Source organism: Amblyomma mixtum, chromosome 2 (assembly GCF_055824585.1).
Source record: "Amblyomma mixtum isolate Tamu chromosome 2, ASM5582458v1, whole genome shotgun sequence".
Taxonomy (NCBI): domain Eukaryota; kingdom Metazoa; phylum Arthropoda; class Arachnida; order Ixodida; family Ixodidae; genus Amblyomma; species Amblyomma mixtum.
Window position 1 is genome coordinate 268,219,723 of NC_143013.1, and position 20,241 is coordinate 268,239,963.

The window sequence follows — 20,241 nt, forward strand, 5'->3', positions numbered from 1 at the left end:
ATCCGGTCTATACCTTAAAAGATGTTACAACCTACTATCAAGATAGTCATCGCCTTTACCATCGCCCATATAAAGTCCTCAAGAAGGCGGATGAGCGGCTCTTTCTCCGCCTTCTCACCAATACATTGCTGTGCCCTGCAGCAGTAAAACATTTTGACCCCTCCTTTAACGGCACCTGCGCGCACTGTAGTGCGGTGTCTTCGGACACCTATCACATGGTGTGCGCCTGCCCCTCCAACCCGGCTATTCCCCCCATCCCCAACCCAACCCGGGAGGATTGGGAGGCGACCCTGCTCGGCTGCCATGACTTGCAGGCCCAACAAGCCTTAGTCGGGCGCGCTCGGGCGGCGGCTGCCGCCACTGGGGTCCCAAACTAGGGACCTCCACCTAGTGCTTGTAAGGATTGGTCTCTTACGGGCTGATCCAAACATACCTCCTGTCCCTTCTAAATAAATGTTTTCACCACCGCCTGCATCACTATACAGCCTATAAAAAAAATTTACATGGGTACCTAATTAAATTATATGTTGTCATTGCGATAGCAGTAGAAGGTGTTGATGCCTTTACCGAAAGTGACGTCGCTTCTGTCCAGCCAATAAGAATTGTCTGGTCTGGTGACGCAACTTCCCTCCAACCAATAGAAGTTATCCGGTCCGGTGACGTCAGTTCTCTCAGCCAATGGGCGAATTTTATGATTGACCCCGCATTTTGGCCCCATTAGGCTTCTATTGCGATCGCATTAGAAGCCTGCTCCAGTCCTGCCATGGTCGGACAAGCGTGAGATACTTGTGACCATAACATAATATTTTAAACACATTGACACAACACCATGTCCTTCGAAGCTATTGCGAATAAAAACATCTACAGCTTCATTGTTGAGCAAAGCATTAGTATCAAGTCTGTTTTGAATGTACGAAGAAGGAGAGACACATTTCCGGCAATCAACGTGCGAGGGCCGATGCTTTCTTCCACTTTGCTTGAGCACTGTTTTTGAGTGTAGCGGTCAGATCAGAACAGAAAAGTGGTCTGTATTAAAACTTTTGTTCAAAGGGATCGGCCAATTTGGGAGTAAATACGGCAGCCTTGTTGAGCTTAGGCTCACACGAACCTGAGTTCTAAAAGTCACGAACGATACGAGCCTGAGCTAGTCACTTATGTGCTTGTTTCTGTGCTTCTATAACAGGAAGTTTAATCTGATTAGGAAGTGCAGCCTAACTGAGAAAATCCTGAAACTAGGATCTTTCTTTTTAACACGTATCCTTAGGTGGTGATGGCAGGGAGCTTTTCATACGGGTCGCCCCTACTCTCAACGTGTACTACTTGGCAAATTCCTGCACTTTGATCTTCATTAATTCCGATGAACGGCAAGAACGAATGAAAGAACACTATAAAATGGCGCAAGGAAGATAGCAGGGTTTTTTTAAACTACTGCAGGAAAAAAGTGCCCGAAAGAGGTATTTTTTTACCTATACGTAAGAGGATTTTTGTTACGGCTCGAAGTGTAACTGCGTTGCTGGCGTGGTCCACAATTTGTATGAACCCGTAAAATGCTAAAACAAGCTATGGTGGTGGATTTAAGGATTGAATGAATTATACTGGAGCGTTTCGCTCTGTGTTTGAAAAATGCTAACATTGATTGTAGTCTTGCCAGCTCTGAGCAAACCTTGTGGCAGCTTACCCCTCTGTTGACACCCTTTGCAGATGCTGACAATGTGGCCAGGAACAAGACGACCACCACCGACCGTCAGTTCCGAAGTTGGAGCTTCGATGACGTCGCTTTGGAGCGGCCAGCGGACGGGGTCTCCGAGAAAGAGTACCGCATCTGGTTTCCCCGTACCGAAGTCGCCGACGGAGACCCCACCAGCCGCGCCTCGAGCGACTGGCGAACCTTCCGCGAGTACCGGTACACCGAGTGCTCCCGGGAAGGCCTCCTGGAGAAGAGCCTCTCGGTGGAGCAGATCCGCACCAGCGGGAAGGACTCTCCGGCGACCGATGCCCAAGAGCCGGCATTTCCGTTCCACTGCGTCACTTGCTCCATGAGCGACGAGGACAGGCATGCGAAGCTTGGAGGAGGAACGTGCAGGATGCTGTCTTCGACCAAGAGCCAATTGTACAGGGAGCATCGGGGACGACTGCTGTCCGGGCTAGAGGACGACATCTCTTCGGCAGTGCCACTGCCGAAGACCGAACAGAAGCCAAAGCTCTCGAGAGCCTCAGGGGAAACGGGTTGGGAAGAAGGGGAGGAGTCAGAGTGCCAAACGCAGTCCGAGAAGAATGAACTCGCGGGCAGTAGCGATGATGCGAATAGGGGTGCAGAGGTTTTGCACCCTAAAGAAGGAGCGGTTTCGACGTCAGCGGAGTATTGCCTTTCGGGCGACGAGAACGAGCCCAGTTACGTACCAGGGAGCGCGGGCTTCCAGGACACTAGTCTCGTGTCCGAGGACGAGGACGATGACTTCGACGACCGGAAGTGCACTTACGTGAAGGTGGACAGTGTGGACGCGGAAGTGGGACAGGGGGATCGTGTTGGTAAGGAAACTGTGATAGGGGGGCCGTCGCTGGATGATCTGGGTTACATAGCCGAGGAGCCGGAAGATGAGCTTGAGGAGAGTGCCGTCGATGATCCTGGAAGCAAGACATTGCCCGGCACCTCGACCAAGAATGCGGATAAGGAATTCGAAACCAAGCGCACCTCATCTTTAGAGTTGGAAAGACGTCACCAAGAGCAGGTATCTTCCCAGTCGAGTATAAAAGAGGAGTTGAATGCAGCTGGAGAGCGGACGGACGCTTCTATATGCGCTCTAAATGGGCAGTACTCTGCTGCCTTGGTCGATATGGATGAGCCTGCTGTTAGGGTGACCTGTGAAGCAGTAGACCCTTCGAAGCGTCTGGTCGGAAACATAGAAGACGCTTCAATCCAGGACCAAAATGCGAATAAAGAAGGTCACAGCCCGCGAGAGGCGAACGGTGTTACTGAAGCAACGCCACCTCTTGGTCACTCGTTGCCTGACACAGACACCAACCAGCTTTCAAGTGGAACAAGGTCGGTTAGATCTGTGATTTCACTCCAGGATGAAACCGTCCCCTCAGCGAATACGCGTGAAGAAAGTGTTGACGAAGAGCTTACAAACACTGCTGTTGAGACTGAAGGTGAGAAAGAAAATGGTCTAGGAAGACGAGAGTCATTGGCTACCAGCGAGAGTACCATCCAAGATTTGTTTTCAGGCAAAGTTATTACTCAAGGTGCCTCAAAATATGTATTAAGAGCAGACGAAGAGCTCGTTGAAGCTGCAGAAAATGGTGCCACAAGACAAGAATACAGCATAGAAGACCCAAAAGAAAACTCGAAAGGCATGTCAACCTTCGGTAGTGACTCCGTCATCAATAGCGACGCCTTTGATAAAGTGACATCCAGTACCGTGCAAGAAATCACGCAACTACGAGAAAGCGCAGCCAAAGTTGAAGAGAAAGAAGAGTTTCGAAAGGATCCCCCCAAAAGTCTTGATTTTGCGGTAATTGAAAACAGCGAAGTCCTAGAAGTTAGCCCCTTGTTGCATCACGACGAGGTAAAAACGCTAGAGCAAAGGCGGGAATCTGTAGCATATGCAAGTACGTGCGTCGTGGAGCCCAAGGAACATCTAGAGGAAACAGCGGAAAACATTTTGTCGAGTCTAAGCGATTCAGTGACACAAAAAACCGTCCCTGACGTTGAAACAGGTGTCGGGGATCAAAAAGACAAAAAGCAAACGGAAAAGAGTGCAGAACGAGAGCAAAACAATACCCAAATGAGCAAGGAGCAGCGTCCAGAGATTATTACAGTCAATAATTTTGAGCGTCTGCAAGAAAATAATTCCGATTTCTCAGCAGTTTATACCTTGACAAAGAGGTTGGCAAATGGGGATCATAAATCTACGTGCTTGACGGATGTCAAAGAAATTGCACTTACCACACAAGAATGTAGATCAGCGGCCGTGAACGACCCAATTCCTGTCAACGACGTAACTGGCGATACAACGGCCAAAGTTCAGGAAGAAAGCGAAGACCAGCCAGATAATGTGAACGTTCGCTTTAATGTCAATGAACATCCGGGAAATGCGCCAAAGGTGCCACTTGAAGACACTCCAGAATCAGTTATCTTGAAGGAAAACAAAGTCCAGAGGCTCAGTATTCTTAAGCGTATTACAGGCGTCGAGGAATTTGTACGAGAAACAGTCGAAGTCATTTCATCGACCCTCACTGATTCGCTGTCAGAGAAGAACATTGTCGGTGATCAGTCGCTCCGTAAAGTGAAAGATAATGCTAACGAAGAGGAAAATTTAATAGAAACAGAACTGCATAATCTTAAAATCGACACTGCCGAAGCTACAGAGAGCCGGTTAACTAAAACCACTCACGAGGTTCGTGAAGTGGGGACAACTGACGATATGCAGTGGTTCGAAGAAAGTACGGCACAGCCGCCTGGTATAGCCTCATCTGTGCCGAATGAAGAAGCAGTAGACTATACGGCAAATGTCTCCCATTCGTTGCCGACCGATAGTCAGCTTCTTATAGATCTTGGGAACCCTAGTGCACAAGACAAAGAAAACGCAGAAGCTGCCGAAGCAGCTCATGGTGTTCCAGTGGCAATGAAAAGCGTAGAGCAAGACGCTCTGTACTTCCATCCACCGATGCCGAACGTCGTCCTTTTTGAAGAATCGCTATCGGCATCGATAGAACCCGGCATGCTGAGGGACGTCATCGCACTCACCAAGATCGACGACGCGACGAGTGTTGACGCGTCGCTTCAAGATGACAATGACCAAGGTTTTGAATCGCTTCCTTGCGATCAGGCACTTGAACCAGAAGACTTAAACGAAGCGCAGTCAAAGGATGAAGTAGGTGATAAGCAAGAATCGCAGGTTGATAACTCCAACAACAAAAATGTGGATAATTTGGCCACGCTTTTAGACAACCTCATCGGTGGCGAAGAAGACACAAAGCTTATCTCTTCGAGCGAGGTAAGAAATATAATAGCTGACACAACTGGTCAGAATAGCGAGTCGTCTCTTACGCAAACTGTAGAGCCGAACTATGTAGCAAGCGCCGATCATTACGACAGGCAGGAAAAAAGTGGACAAGACGCTGAGAGTAGACATGTGGAGGAAGTTGAGCGGATGATGTCAGCAAGCAACGCTGACGACTGTACCGTACACAGAGACAAAGAAACGACAGAAAGCAAATCTACTGAGGGAATTCTTCGAGCGCCTGATGAAGCAAGCAACGGTTCTGAAACTGAAAATTTTTGCGAGGCCAGCAAAGCCATTGCGGATGAAGGCCCAGAAGACACTGCAAGCGAGAAACCGCAGTGTTCCATCATTGTGCCCAGTGAGGCTGATGAATTGCGGCAAAACGAAGGACTGCGTGAGAAAGGGGAAGAAAGCACACAAATGGAAGAGTCAGAAGATTTTGCAACCGAAGAATCGACAGGCCAGGGAACTATCGATAACAAGGCCACACGTGTGAGTACGGATACTTCAGCTAGCAAAACCGTAGAAAGTGCAGAGGCTGGTGAAACGACGACAGGTGGTGAGACAGCCGACATAGGCACCGACACCGAAGTAGCCTCGACAGTGCAACCACAAGGCACGAAAACGTCCGTCACAGAATTAATTATTTTTGATGATATTGTTGCACTGGAGAAATGGAGAGAATCAAGCGAGGAAACAACATGGAGACAAGAGACGGCAGAGGAACTTGCTAGTGCGGAACATCTCCTCATCGACGCAGAAGGTAACGAGGCCCCTGAAACACATGCGGATGCATCTGGGAACAAAGAACCAGAGATTTCAGAACCTGATGGAGCCAACGAGCATCGCGAAATTGAACACGTTGACAAGGCAAGCGAAGAGCTCAAGGAGAGCAACCTAGACGAAGAAAAGTACGGTGATAGTGAACATCCAGTCGACTCCATTGTTGAAATTATTTTGACTAAGCCGCAGGATTCACTTCAAGAAATAAATGCTGAGACCACAATGGACAATCTGCATGCGCATGAAGGTTCTGTTTCCAGTGAGGCCACTAGAAAGGATGCGAGTGAATTTGAAAGCAGATCCCAAGAATCTGCTGAGTCCTGTCCAGCAAAGAGAGGTGTCGAAAGTGAACAGGCTGGAAACTTTAGCAGTGCCATCGTTGAGATCGAGGCAGAAGAAATCACCGGAGTCGCAACACCTCTGATCGAATTGCAAAGTGCGGATACACTTATTGTGCACGAACAGTCGCTTCACGACACGTGTGTCGCAAGCACTACCGTTGCTAAGCTTGCAAAGCAAGAGACTGTGAACCTAAGTACCGATGATAACGGTAATACGACTGAAGACGCCATGATTTCTGAACACGAACCACTACCTGAGGTTACTGCTGGTATTGACGACGCAAGCAATGATTGCAATACTGCAAAGCTTGACAAAGACGATGAAAACCTCACAAACTCTTCTCTAGATAATATTGGAAGTCAGAACCCGGAGATAATTATAGACGATTACAGCAACCAGTCACCAGCGAAGGACACAGATCATCTGTATGAATCGAATTTATCCGAGGAAACGATAGCAGAGACTGGAAATCAACAAAACATAGTCGAGATAGAATTATTTGAGCCTACTAGCATAGAGTTGAAAACAGCCGAAATCATAATGACCGGCGGCAGTGATACGGCATTTCACGATGCCGGCAACGATAGCGAAAACAGCTTAGCCGAAGCATATAATGAGCAGGTTACTGGTCTTTCAGAGAATGTTTCTGTAGAACGTGAAGATGAAGACACTGAGTCGACGCTACGAGCCTACGCAGAGGACATCGTTGCGACCGTGCTCAATAGTTGCGTTACGCGTCTAGAAGAAAACGAGCAGAATGCCAGTGGCGTTGTGGTGGCGGAAAGCAATGACACCGAGTTGGACGTTAATGCCGAAAGCACGCGCGAGGAGGCACTGATCAAGGCTATTACCAGGGTTGAAGAAGTGGAGCTAAGAGCTTCCGCCAAACCGGAAGTCATTAGTCAAAGCTCTTCAGGTGGCGTCTTCTGGCCGATTGCCACAAGGCAACCTGCATTCGAGGAAGCAGTGGCGCCTGCTGAGCGTCCAGATCAACTCGTCATCGCTGAAATGAGCCAGTCTGTCCTCTCGAGCATTTCGGACGAGAACGAGGAGCCGGTTGACGAGACACCTAGCCCTCCGAGCGTGAAAGAGCGGCAGGTCGAATCAACCGGCAGCGAAGAAGCGGACAAAGCTCCGGCAACAAGCTTGGACTCAAAATCCTCGACGATCGGTGGTATCAAGGAGAGCGAAAGCCTCGATGGACCGTTCAGCCCAGGATTGGTTAGCTCGCATGCAGTGCAACTGACCACGGATCAGCTTCACGTGGACAAAGACGATGTGGGCGGAACGGTACCCGACAGTAGTAGTACTAGTTCGGAGCAGATCGAACCGGCAAGCGCCGATATTGTGCCCGATGCGCTGAAAACAAGCATAGACTTGGTTACCAAAGACGTTGCCCTGAACAACGCTTTCGCCGATGCCCCGTTGAACTCAAGACTGGAAAACTGGCACGCTCTACAACAGAACAAAGAGCAGCTTGATGTGGACAAAAGAGAGAGGTGCAGAGCAACACCTGACAATATGAGTGCTGGTGCTGAGCATAGCGAACCGACCAGCACCGATAATGTGCCCGATGCTCTGAAAACAAGCGCAGATTCACCTCCCCAAAGCGTTACCCTTGGCATCGCTTACACCGATGCACTGTTGAATGAAGGACTGGAAAACTCACACGCTATGCAACAGAGCGAAGAGCAGCTTGATGTAGACAAAAGAGAAGGGGACGGAACAACACCTAACAATAGGAGTGCTGGTGCTGAGCATAGCGAACCGACCAGCTCCGATAGTGTGCCCTATGATCTGAAAACAAGCGTAGACTTGGTTGCCAAAGACAGTGCCCTGGACAACGCTTACACCGATGCACTGTTGAACTCAGGACTGGAAAACTCCCGCGCTATGCAACAGAGCAAAGAGCAGCTGGACGTGGACAAAAGAGAAGTGGACGGAGCAACACCTGACAATAAGAGTGCTGGTGCTGAGCAGACCGAACCGACCAGTGCCGATAATGTGCCCGATGCCCTGAAAGCAAGCGCAGATTTGGTTCCCAAAAACGGTGCCCTGGACAACGCTTACACCGATGCACTGTTGAACGAAGGACTGGAAAACTCACACACTGTGCAACTGAGCAAAGAGCAGCTGGACGTGGACAAAAAAGAGGCGGACTTAGCAACGCCTGACAATAGGAGTGCTGGTGCTGAGCAGAACGAACCGACCAGCGCCGATAATTTGCCCGATGCCCTGAAAACAAGCGTAGGAACCAGCTCGGCTACCAACGACGATATCCAGGACAACGCTTACCTCGATGGACTGCTGAACCCGAAATTAGAAATCTCTCGCCCGTCGAAACTGAGCGACAAGCAACATGACGTGGACAAATGCGAAGTGGACGAAACGCCTGACCCTCTGAGTGCGAGCAGGATGCAGGGCGAACCAACAAACGCCGAGGACGTGCGCGAAACGCTGACATCGAGCGAAGATGCTCTTGCTGTGGCTATGGAGAGTGTCCTGAGTAGCCCTATCCACGGCACTCTGCTGAACACAGAATCGGTGAGCGCGCAACTCTCGCCACTCACCAACGAGCAGAAGCAGGGGTCCGAAGAAGACGCGACCGAGAGTGGAAGCGTCTCCGAAGTCGTCACAGAAGAAGTTGCATCAAGCGGGACTGAGTCAAACCACACCTCACATACGTTGAAAAGAAAAGGAGAAGCTTCAGAGGTGCACGCCGAGGGCGCAAGTCACGAAAACGGGAAGGCAGGCGAACGAGAACGAGAGACTGATGCAACTGTCGGCGATGATCAAGAAGACACAGCGACACATCTCCACATCGAGGCTGAGAGAGGTGACGACGAGAGTGAAGTTTTGAACAGTACGGAAGAAGCGAAACCTAAAGTGCTTCAGGAAAGTGAATTAAGTGAAGAAATGCCTTCTAAGGTTACTCCTTCTGTCGAGAGAAAACCGGAAGTCCTGACATCTGACACGGAATTGTTGGAAGAGGACACTGTTCGAGATGGCGAGGACGTTGGCGACGAGATGGCTGTCAACAGTTATAGCGAATCGTCAATAACCACCGTATCGGTGGGCGCGAAGGAATCGGTAGAAAGTGTTTCGGAAGTGTCTACTAGAGAGAGCGAGCAAGCATCAGAAGCCGTTTCGTTCGAAGCAGTTACAATAGACCATGGCAGCGATCGAAGGAAAGGAGAGGCAGAATCTAACAATGAAGCTGGTGTAGTAGATCCATCAGAGATGACAGCTGCTGTCGCTGGGACAGAGGGAAACGTTACAGCTGTGATGCCAGAAAACATTCGAGAACAGAAAGAGGGCACCCGGTTTGAGGAAGAGAACGGGGAGCGTGACGATTCGAACCATGTTCAGAGGCATCATAACATTGACCTCCAGGAGTTGAGGTACGACAGTTCTGCTTACAAGCCCGCTGTGTTGAAAAACGGAGGGAGCTTTTCGCGAAGCAAATATACTGAAGCATTGTTAAAGGAAGAAGTAGAAAATAGAACAAATAACCCGAACTTTGACAAGGATGCAGAAGAACCTGCAAACTTCGATGACGAAGACGATGATTACATTGCCAAACACGAAAGTACAACTGTAGCGGATAACGAGAAAGACAGCTTAGGAGCTCTTAGTACAGTATATGAAAGCTCACTAGAGTACGCTAGGTCTAGTATTGAGGAAAACTTCACCACGGCCGACGTCAGCCACACCGTAAGCAGCGATCACGAGGCTCTTGGCACCACTGTGCCATCTTATGAGCATCTTATTCGGGATAATGCTATTGTCGTTGGCGGTGTTTTTAAGCAGGACAACTACAGTGACGAAAGTGATGTAAATAATACAAAATCCACCATTCACGAATCAAATACTCGTGATGAAACGCTGCCAGTTGAGCACACCTCAGATAGAGGGCGTCATGTCGACGGTGGCCGTGAGGATTTGGAAAACAAGATAAACGATCCAGGGAAACACATTTCCTGCTACGATACTGGCGAAAGACCGCCGCGAGAAATCGATACCCTATGCGAACAAGGTGGTGTTGCTACAGAACTGGACGGTGAAACAGCAAAATGTGCCATAAGAGAATCAGAAGCAAGATATGTACAAGATTTAAAAGATCCTCAGTCCTTACTAGAGGATTTGAGCACGCATAACTCAGCGGAAGCTGGTCTGAACAATCATTTGCAATCGCGACGCCAATCAGATGAAAGTCTTAGTCATCATCAGAGTACTGGCGAGAGTGTAGCTCCAGGCACTGAGAACGTAGCAGACGAAGAAAGACATAAAGGTTCAGGAGCAGAGGTCCCCAGCCATGAATACAGTAACGGCAGGGAAGCGGAAGTAGCGCATCTTGTGGAACAGCACGAAACAGGGACTGGTAGCACGCATGAACAGTTTCGTCAAAGCGACCACGTGCTAGAAGAACAAGAAGAAGTGGCGGCCATGGACTTCTCAGATGAAGAACTGCATTCCTTGGAAGATATGCACCCACAAAACTACACCGTTGTTGCCGATGTCCACGTCAGCGCCCACCCCGAATTGCACGACAGTCAAGATGGAACGCGGAAAAGACAAAGTACTCGTGACGCAACCGTGCTGACTAAGATGACAATCGCTACCGACGACGACAAGGAAGTTGCAAATGAAGCTACAGTGACAAACGAGACAGGCACAAGAATGCAAGAGCAAGCGGTAGAAAACGAAGCCCAGGAGCCAAAAGACGTCAGCACAGCAGGCCATCCTGAGGTCCCAGGCGCAGAAGATCCGCCCGACAAGCTACAACCGACAGTGGGAGCCTTAAAAACGGCAGTGATGGTCCATGAGGAGACGAAGTTAGAAGCGCTGGAATGCAGCGAAGAGCTCCTGCACAGCGTAGCCACCGAAGCTGACTTCTCAAGCGACGTCTACGAGCACACAGACGATGGGCAAGAAGGTGCTGTTATTGCCGAAGTTAATGGTGAACAGCCATCAGAGAAGATTTCGAGCACGCAAGGTGACCAAGAAATCCCGCTGGAAGAGCCGGAACCTATTGACAGTGGAGAGGCAGCAAGTGAAACCAAAGAGTCAGGTGAGAAAAAGGAGGTGCCATCACTAAAGGGAACGCCATCCAGCGATGCTGTTGAAGATGTGATTGTCCCGGAGCACATACCAAGCCAAAGTGGAAAATCAAGCACCACGGAAAGCGATGAAGGATCCGGGAAGCGTAGCACCTCAGTCAACGGTGACTTGAAAGAAGCCGTCGAAAAGTTTTCTACCTTGGTCGCCTCTGACGATGCCAAAGGTAGCGCTACAGTCGTCACGCCCGATGGGCCTGTATCCCCAGAAGTGACGGACCAGAAGGTCGTTTCAGAAGAGTCGAATGATGAAGTTCAGGACAAAGATCGTCCGCACACAGCTGCTAACGCTGAGCCGGACGGCAGTGCAGAAAACGAAGACAGCATAAAGACGGATTCCAGTGAAAGCGTCCAGCTCCCAACCACTGGTGGAGAAAACGGCTTCGGGGATGCAGGCACCAAACAGGTCAAAGAGGACACAACGCACAATGTGACCGAGTCAGTCGAGCAGTCGGAACGAACCGAAGGAGGTGAAAACAGCGCATCTCGCGACACGGTCAGGTCTACCAGGATCTTCCAGAAGACTGTGTTGCGCACGGAATCTACGCGTACCGTGAGGAAAACGCGGTCCTTCCTGCCGTACTTGAGGAACAAGGACCGGGACTCCGCGCGTCATGCCTGGCAGGACTTCAAGAGTGAAGCGGACGTTGAGCCGGTAGAAGAGGCAGTCGTGGCCCGTCAAGCCTTCGACGCGATGTCCATTCCTCGCCGCGGGCTGTGCCCGATGTCGGAGTCGCCCAGTAACGTATGCAGCGTGGCTGTCCAGGCGTTGCCCAGCACAAGGGATCAAGAGGTGCAGGTCGAGTTCGACGAGCACGACTGCATCACCAGGCTCGTGGAGCTTCAGATTGTGAGTACAGAGTTTTTGTCTTCGAGAATTCTGTGTTCGAATGGTTTGCCCGTCCAGGATAGCCTACAAAATTCGTTGCTGTTGCCATCAAACGAAAGATAGCACTTACATACTGTGGGGGTTTGGCCATGACTCGGGTGGCGACACCCATGTGCTCAAAATGCCTTGCGAAAGTGCAGTTAGAAGGGGGAGACTGAATTATTGAAGTAGACATTGATTTCATTTCTGTGACAGAGATGAGTAGTCTAATAAGAGACGAGGACTTCAGGTGCCGAAAAATTGAAAGGCTAGAAAAGAAAAATCAGGATTAGTTCTGGTTCAGCAGTCTGGTTCACTTTTCTCTCAACGTCCTCTTTCTCTTGTTCTTCTTGTTTGTCTGAGCGCTGCTTCACAGGAAGGAAGGTAGCTGCCTGGATTGTGTATGTTGTTGCTACTTTATTGTCAGCTGTGAAAAAAAAAAGTTTCGGTAAAGGGAGCACTAAGTCCACTGTATGACGGGATTCCGTCTGGCCGTGGAGATACAATAAAGGAAAAAAAAGCATCTACGCCGTTTTGACAAACGGCATAAAAGGAGCCACTTTGGTGACCATATCATTGTGAACAAGGCAGCCGTGCTGGGAGCTGAAAAGCCATCCTTTTTAACTCAGCTGGCCGGTTTCCGTGTTTATTTCGAGTAGAAGGGATTTTGAGTTAGTGCAACGTCGCGGCAACATGCTCTAGGGAACAGTCAAGTATTTCTTATGTTTCACAAGTAAATATACTGAATACTGAATCAGCGATTGTGGCCACAACCTCCGCTGACACACACATTCACTCTAGTGTCAGCAAGTGAAGACGAAATGTTTGAGGTCTTGCTTAAATCTTATGACGTCAGGGTGCCGAACGTAACTTCACGAGACGTGTGGTCTCTAGCGAGACACGAGGCTGATCTTGGTTAAGTGTGGTGGTTCTGCCGGCACCACCACTCATTTGAAATTCCGCTGAGCTGAAATGAGGCGAAGAAAACGCAGGCATTCGTCTTGCAATGTTACAAGTGCAATTTTTAACAACAGAAGCCGACTAGCCACCCATCGTCAGTAAGTTGCACGTACTAGCTACCGTCGTAATTGGTGGTGCGGAAATTCGCCCATAAGTTTCTCACATGGAGCTTTCCACTAGAGCAGAGCTGGCCAAGCAGTGAATGTTACAAACGTGTTTATAGATTGGGAAATTGTCTTTCATTCCTCAGGCCATGAACGAGCAGGAGGAGGTCCGACGCCAGGACATGAAAGCCGCCTGCGAACTGGTCGAGAAGCTGGAAGCGATGCAGCTCTCCGAGTCACTCATGAGGAGCCAAGTAAGCACGGCTTTCTACACTCTTCCTCCCAGCCTTGCCGCTTTCTTCAGAAAAGCTAGTTGCAATCGCAGTTGGAAACGTTCGCTTTGAAACGAAATGTGGCTCTGGGCCAGCGTACCGAAAGCATGCAATGATTCATTGGGGAAGCTAGAGAAACTTATGTAGTTTCTTTAAAGCGAGAAGTATCTCATTATTCTTTCTTCAATGCCTTTTAACTGAGATTTCAACATTTAGCAACAGACAAATACACGCTGGGAAAAGAAACTCGCAAAAATACCTCTCACATTTGCCGCAGGCATTAGAGCGCATTTTTTGTCGCCTAGCAAGGAAATGTTAATTACCAGTATTTTTAAATTATAAGGAAAATTTTCTCCTCTAAGAAAAATTACTCACCCTTGCGGTGAATTATTTGCTATTGTTGACTGCTTTGTGTCTTACAGTCTCGCACCAGCATGGTGCTGCAAAGTAACGCAAGAGAGGCTGCGGCTAATTATACCGCTCTTAAAGGTAAATTGAGGACTAACTGAAGTTGGCTTGTATCGGTAGTCTACGGCATACTAACGACAAGAAGACCACTCTAACCGAAAACGGAAGCTTTTATAGACCTTTTCGCATTTGCCTTTTTGAGTGCAGCCGTATTTCTACCGGGGCTGTGCGAGCAACGTTCTCATAGGCACATTTCATACAGGCATCTACTGCGCATCCGCAGCACATTCCAACACGCATGCGCGTTCAGTCAAGCTTTAAACCACGAAAAGGTCTATAGAAAGTAAAAAAAAAAAAAACTGGAAACAGGTGTCGCCACCAGCGGCCGATTTTGCAGGCTATGTTACATCGCCCTTCACTTCAGAACAGCGGCCACCAGAGGGCGCCACGAGTTTGAATCGAGTGGCTGGAAAATTTTTAAATTGAAATTTCTGAGCCATAAACGGTTTTTATCTTTTCTGCCGGAGAAACGTTAACATACCTAAACAAATTATACTGAGAACAATAATTGAATGCAGTTGTCCTCAATGCCCCTTCAAAGGTGCACTAAAGAGGAATCTGAACTCGTCTTTTTACCGCGGTAGCTCGATCTACACGTTCCGAGCATTCTTAGAAACTTCGAATTATTGTTCTATGCGGCGGACTTCCCTAATTTAAATCGGATTAAACGTCCCGGTTCCCGCCTTTTTTTCAACTCGCCGCTGACGGTAGGAGGAGTCAGCCAACCTTTCAGCCAGTCCTGTGTCGGCTTGCCTCTCTGCCATCGGTGGAATGATACGTAGCGATCGGCGAAAGCAGAGTCCACGCGCATTTTTTATTTCCGTGGCCTAATTCGCAGCTGTGTTGTCTGCGACTGAATCTATTTATTCACGGAAACCTAAAAAAAGCAAAATAAAAGCGAAAGCGAAGCCGCCACGTGACTGCCTAAATGGCACTCCACGCGCTAGTTGACTCCTCCTACCGCCAGCGGTGAGTTCAAAAAAAGGCGAGAGCCGGGACGTTTAGTCCGATTTAAATTAGGAAAATCGGCCGCACTGGACAATAATTCGAACTTTCCAAGAATGCTCAGAAAGTGTAAATTGAGTTCCCGCGATAGAAAGACGAGTTCAGATTCCTTTTTTGTGCACCTTTAACAGTTTTTTTTTTTGTCGCCAGATCCACACCTTGAGTAGCAGCAGCTAATGCATAGCAAGGTATTACGTAGCTGTCGCTTTATATGTAAAGCGAAGACTAATCCATACGCGCAGCTGCGTGCCATGGACGCCGAGCGCCGCGAGCAGATGGCGCGCGAGGCGCGCCTTCGGGACGAGCTGCAGGCGTGGCAGGAGACGGTGCAGCAGCAACAGCTGCTCCTGCAGCAGCTCAAGGAGGACCTGGACGACACCGAGGACACGCTGGCCGCCCAGAGGCAGGAGGCCAACAGGCTCAGGGAGCAGATGCTCGGTGGGCGAACACTCCTCTCTTTATAGCGAAGCCCCGATTTTACGAATTGCCCCGTCTGTAGTCGCATACACACTAAGAACAGCGTCGCCTGATTACTACTTCTTGTTTGTTTGTTTAACGTCTTGAAATGACACATGAGTTACGAGGGACTCCGCAGTAGAGGGTTTCGGATTAATTTAGCCTATGGTCGGATACAGCTGAAGAACGAAGAGGCAGATGCCCCTCAAAGTAGGCTCTCCGTCCTTTAACAGAGTCCAACGTTCTGGGGCTTCGGACACAACCTTCCTCACACAGGAAAGCGGTGAAAGCACTCCTGAGATTTTTAAGGGACTCGGGGTTGTATTCCCGTCTATAATCTTTAAGTTTTCAGTGCGCGCCCTCTGTCCCCGTGACATAGTGGTCGCTCGACACTTAGAAAACTCATTTCATTGCTGCTCTTTTTCCTTTTTTCCCCTTTCTTCCCCTCCCCAAGTGTAGGGTAGCCAACTGGGCATCGCCTGGTTAACCTCCCTGCCTTTCCGTCCTTTTCTTTCTCTCTCTCTCTATCTCTCTCCAAGCAGTGGCCCCTACCAATTTTTATGACTCCATGGTTAATCGGATTAAACCGTGGTTTTTCCCCTTTAATCTGCCACCCACTGAAATTTCAGGCTAGCAGGTCTAAAGGGATTGGTCAAGGGGGAGAATCGGACGACGCCATTATCTGGAGCGGCTCCTTAGTGGGGAATCTGCCGCTTCATTCTTGAGTTGTATACGACTATATCTTGAGATTTAAGAAGGAGAGAGGGGAGGAGGTGACGGGTTGCCAGCGGGACACCGCGGTCGCCAATCAGAGACCAGGGGGGGGAGAGCGGGGCGTGTCACATTGTTGTATTGGATCGAGAGAGTGGAGCAGGATATGGCGAGTCACACGGTGATTGACTGACTGGATTACGCCACCCGCTTGAACGTACAGAGCCCTTCAGTGGCTGCTCCATGCGGTGGGAACATGTATTCTAACGCATACTTTTCCGCATGAATCGCATTGATCATCTGTGAATTTTGTAGTTAACGGAATTCTGATTTTGACAAATATATTGTATCTTTTTATTATGTTCTATCTTGTAATGTATTCTGTCTATTCTCTATCTCTATCTCCTAATCTGTTTTATTTTATTTCTATTCCCCGTGCAAACATATCAACTTGTGTTTTAGCGTACCCATAGCGCAGGTGTGACCACAATGGAAATGCTAGACATGCGCCAGCAGTAATTTCATCGCACGCTACTGCGGGGAGACTGCAGATGTTGACAGGAATTGTAAGAGTTTCCCGAAAGCAGACGCCGTGGTTTCTGAAATAAAAGCCACTGCTGAATAATGGAGAGGGCATTTTGAAATAAGGATGGAGCCATTACGGACTCTGTAGGTTGTACCACACAGCCTGTTCAAACGTGAACACGAGAACATTGTTTTATTTGGCGGTACACCTGTCAAATTTATACCAGCATCAGATGGGACTTGATGATACAAGCCGACGGCATCGGTGGCACAGAGGTTATGGTGCTCGGCTGCTGACCCAAAAGACGCCAGTTCGATCCCGGCCGCGGCGGTCCAAATTTCGATGGAGGCGAAATGCTAGAGGCCCGTGTACTCTGCTATGTCAGTGCACGGTAAATCCCTGGTGGTCGAAATTATCTGGAGCCCTCCTCTACGGCGTCCCTCATAGCCTCAGTCGCTTTGGAACGTTAAACCCCATAAAATTAAAATCAAATGAAGTTATGAGACATGTACCGTGCTTACTAGCTGCTATGCTGTATAATGCGTGAGCGCAAGGCTTTGTGTCTACAGTGACGTATCGTAAACATCTAAACCATGGTTCTCAATATCCATGAGGCATTCGCATTGAGGAGAATAAAAACACGCGCGTAAATATTCGCGTCAGCAGTTTTATCGGATCGGTGGGCTTCCTTTGTTCTGCCTTCCCCGTCGCCGCTTTTCTTTTTTTTTTTGCCTTTCATCCTGCTCATGTCACCAGCTGTGTAAGTCGTATCTGACGCGAGGAAACAATGGAGACTACCTGTTAACGCACTCTGTCGCGCGTGCTTCTCTTCTGACGTTCAGTGAACTTTTTCAGTGCTTAGCAATTCGAGCTCAGTACTCAATGCAGGCGGGTTGTTTGGCATAGTAATAACTGAGCTAGTAGAGGTAGCGTAGCTGTCAGAAATGTTTAAACCGAGAAACAAAACTAAATAAAACCTATCCAGACTTGCTTTCCATCATCCTTTGTTCGTCCTCATTTTTGTAACATTTGGCACATTATTGTGCTTTTGGGGCTAAAAATTTTGCGATTACACCGGCAGCGGCTTTAGACGAAATCTAAGACTAAGATCGAAGGACTGTTAAACGAACAAGCACAATGTAACCAGCAAAGAAAACTTTGTCTTACGTTCCCATCTTCGTTGTTAATTACATTATTCTTGATCCGCACTAACTATCCCGCATAGTTACTCTTACACGTCTTTTTTTGTGAGTTAGCATTAGAACCCCCACTGCAGCGATTTCTGCAAGGCGTTGGGCTCTGAAGTCTCCGAGAAAACATAAACAAAAAAAAAACTTACCATACTTATGGCTTCGAGCTTCGCTTGCCACTGCTTCAGACCACTTGGCTGCCTCCGCAGCCTTTCTCCCCGTGCGTTCATGCAATTCGACAACATCCCAAATTATTTCAAAGAACTGGAAAAACTGCAAATAATTTGTCAAGCCGAAACTTTGTCATTGGTGCGAATGAATTCAATTCGCCAGCACAAATCGGTCACTAAACCGGAGCCCACATGCTAACGCATTTCCCTTTGCATCTATGGCATTGGTAACTTGTAAGATCTTTTTATTTTAGACGCTTCCTATCTAGAGGCGCATGCGAAAACACCCGTGTATTCAGATTACGTGAATACGTCAATTTTTCATTTACACATTCGTTGCGATGTGCCCTGTGTTTGACTGAACGATTGATTTAGCGCTTGGTCCTGTGCCTTTATTTTTCCACTCTTGTGCCCCTAGGCAGAAATGGCAATTATTTTGGGATGCAAAAACTAATATTATTATTAGTATTCTTAACCTAACTGTTGTATAGTCACGTGCATGTATCTATGATCGTCATTTACTTTTTTTACTTGTATAGATGTGCCATCACCAAGATCTACTGGTTTGTTCCGAACACTTCTAAGAAAACTTTATCGACTGATCGGTGGACTGATTGAGATTGATTGAGTGATTGATCAATCAATAAATCATTTATCTGACATGCTCTTTGCACCCTCGTGCGCAGTGCTCCAAGAGAGTTGCGATAGCGGCCTCCTCATGGTGGACGTACTGGGACGAGCCGACAAAGAGGTCCAGACGCCGGACGGAGGGCAGCACCCACTCTCCAGTTCTTCCTCCGGCAAAGGAATCAGGTATACTATACGTACACTTCGAGAAGCCACGCCGCGGATGGCGTTGTAGTGTTTGGGATTGGCGTTGTAGAGTTTGGCGTTGTAGTGCTTTGACATGCTTTCTCTACACAACACTTCATTATACTACAGCAATAAAGCTTTGTCGTCACCGAGTTGCGCGAACTGATTCTGCACAAGCCACGCTTTTACTGTCGGCGCCTCTTGACGTACAATGCTGGTCTCTGGCGCAGGATGGACGACTCCTCCCCGGTGTACCTCGACCAGCTGGACCAGCACCGGCGGCTGTCGGCGCTGGTCAGCTCCCAGCTGGAGGCCACCGCCAACAGGATCGCCCAGCTGCGCAGGGAGGCGCTGGCCAACAGGACCACCAGGGCCGGAGGGGGAGGCACCGTGGACGACTACATCCAGGACCTGGCTGTACGCACCGACGCCCCGCCCACGTCCTAGGGCGCTTGCACACACACACACACAACGCACTTCGCAACCACTTTAGACAAACACCTAACAGCAGGACGTGCATTGTGTAGACTGGGACCAACAGCTACATGCCAAACCAGCAACGCTTTGAGACCAAATGGAAACATCTGGATAGAGCCGGAGGACTGTGCCAGGCTTACGTAACGTTCAGCGTTACACTTGACAGCACTGCGGAGGATCGCAACATTGAGAAAACGCACGCACACACACGTGCACTCGGAAGCATGGGCGCAACAACGAGGGAGTCAGTAGCGAAATTGTCATCCAGGCTGACATTACAAAAGGGATGAAGCCTGGTGGTGTTCCGTGTCGTCATCTTCTAGGTTAATGCGGCAAACAAGGGTTGATCACAATTCAGGGAACACCGGTGATCATCTCGGAAGGTGCCTCGAGAAGAACTGCAGAACATTCTATAAAAAAAAATACAATAACATATGGCGTGCCTTTAAATCTCTGATTTTTGACTGGCTATGTAATTTAGAGGAACGAGGGCAACAATTAACTGACTTCAGTAATAAAAGCAGGCAGGATCGCAAGAACAGAAAGCGAGGATGACGAACGGAGGCATGGGGCAGCCAGCTTAAGGTAAATAAATGTGAGGAAGTGCTTTTCTGTTTGAGACTGAAAACCGCTTCATGTTGAGTGCACGCCTGAGCAACTTTTATTTTATTTGTAGACTTTCGTACGATGGTGTGTAAGTAGGCAGTGCGAAGTCGACGCGCGTAACTCTCGCTTTGGCTTCGAGTGATTTAGTCGCGTCACTTACATAGCTCTCAAACCGCCAAAAGCTGCACCCAGGCAGTGTTTTCGTTTACTCAGCAAGTCTTCATTGACTGCTTGTTCGCCACGATGATTTCAGTTTACAGTTTTTGTGGAGTGGCGTCTGGTGGCAAATTAATGGTGCATGTTTCTACGGCGAAGTCGATCGCTAGTAGTGCAGCCGTCATAACGTGAGATTATGTTCCTATTGCGA

General features: G+C 48.8%; 1 protein-coding gene across 1 annotated transcript in view; it reads left to right on the top strand.

Moving 5' to 3' along the window:
* Positions 1-20,241, top strand: part of LOC149363920 (uncharacterized) — a 120,987-nt gene that overhangs the window by 87,820 nt on the left and 12,926 nt on the right. The window contains exons 9-13 of the mRNA XM_089573900.1: positions 1,702-12,098; positions 13,327-13,434; positions 15,168-15,363; positions 18,665-18,791; positions 19,022-19,208. Of these exons, the coding sequence (XP_089430026.1) occupies positions 1,702-12,098; positions 13,327-13,434; positions 15,168-15,363; positions 18,665-18,791; positions 19,022-19,208 (11,015 nt within the window). The remainder of the gene's footprint in view (positions 1-1,701; positions 12,099-13,326; positions 13,435-15,167; positions 15,364-18,664; positions 18,792-19,021; positions 19,209-20,241) is intronic.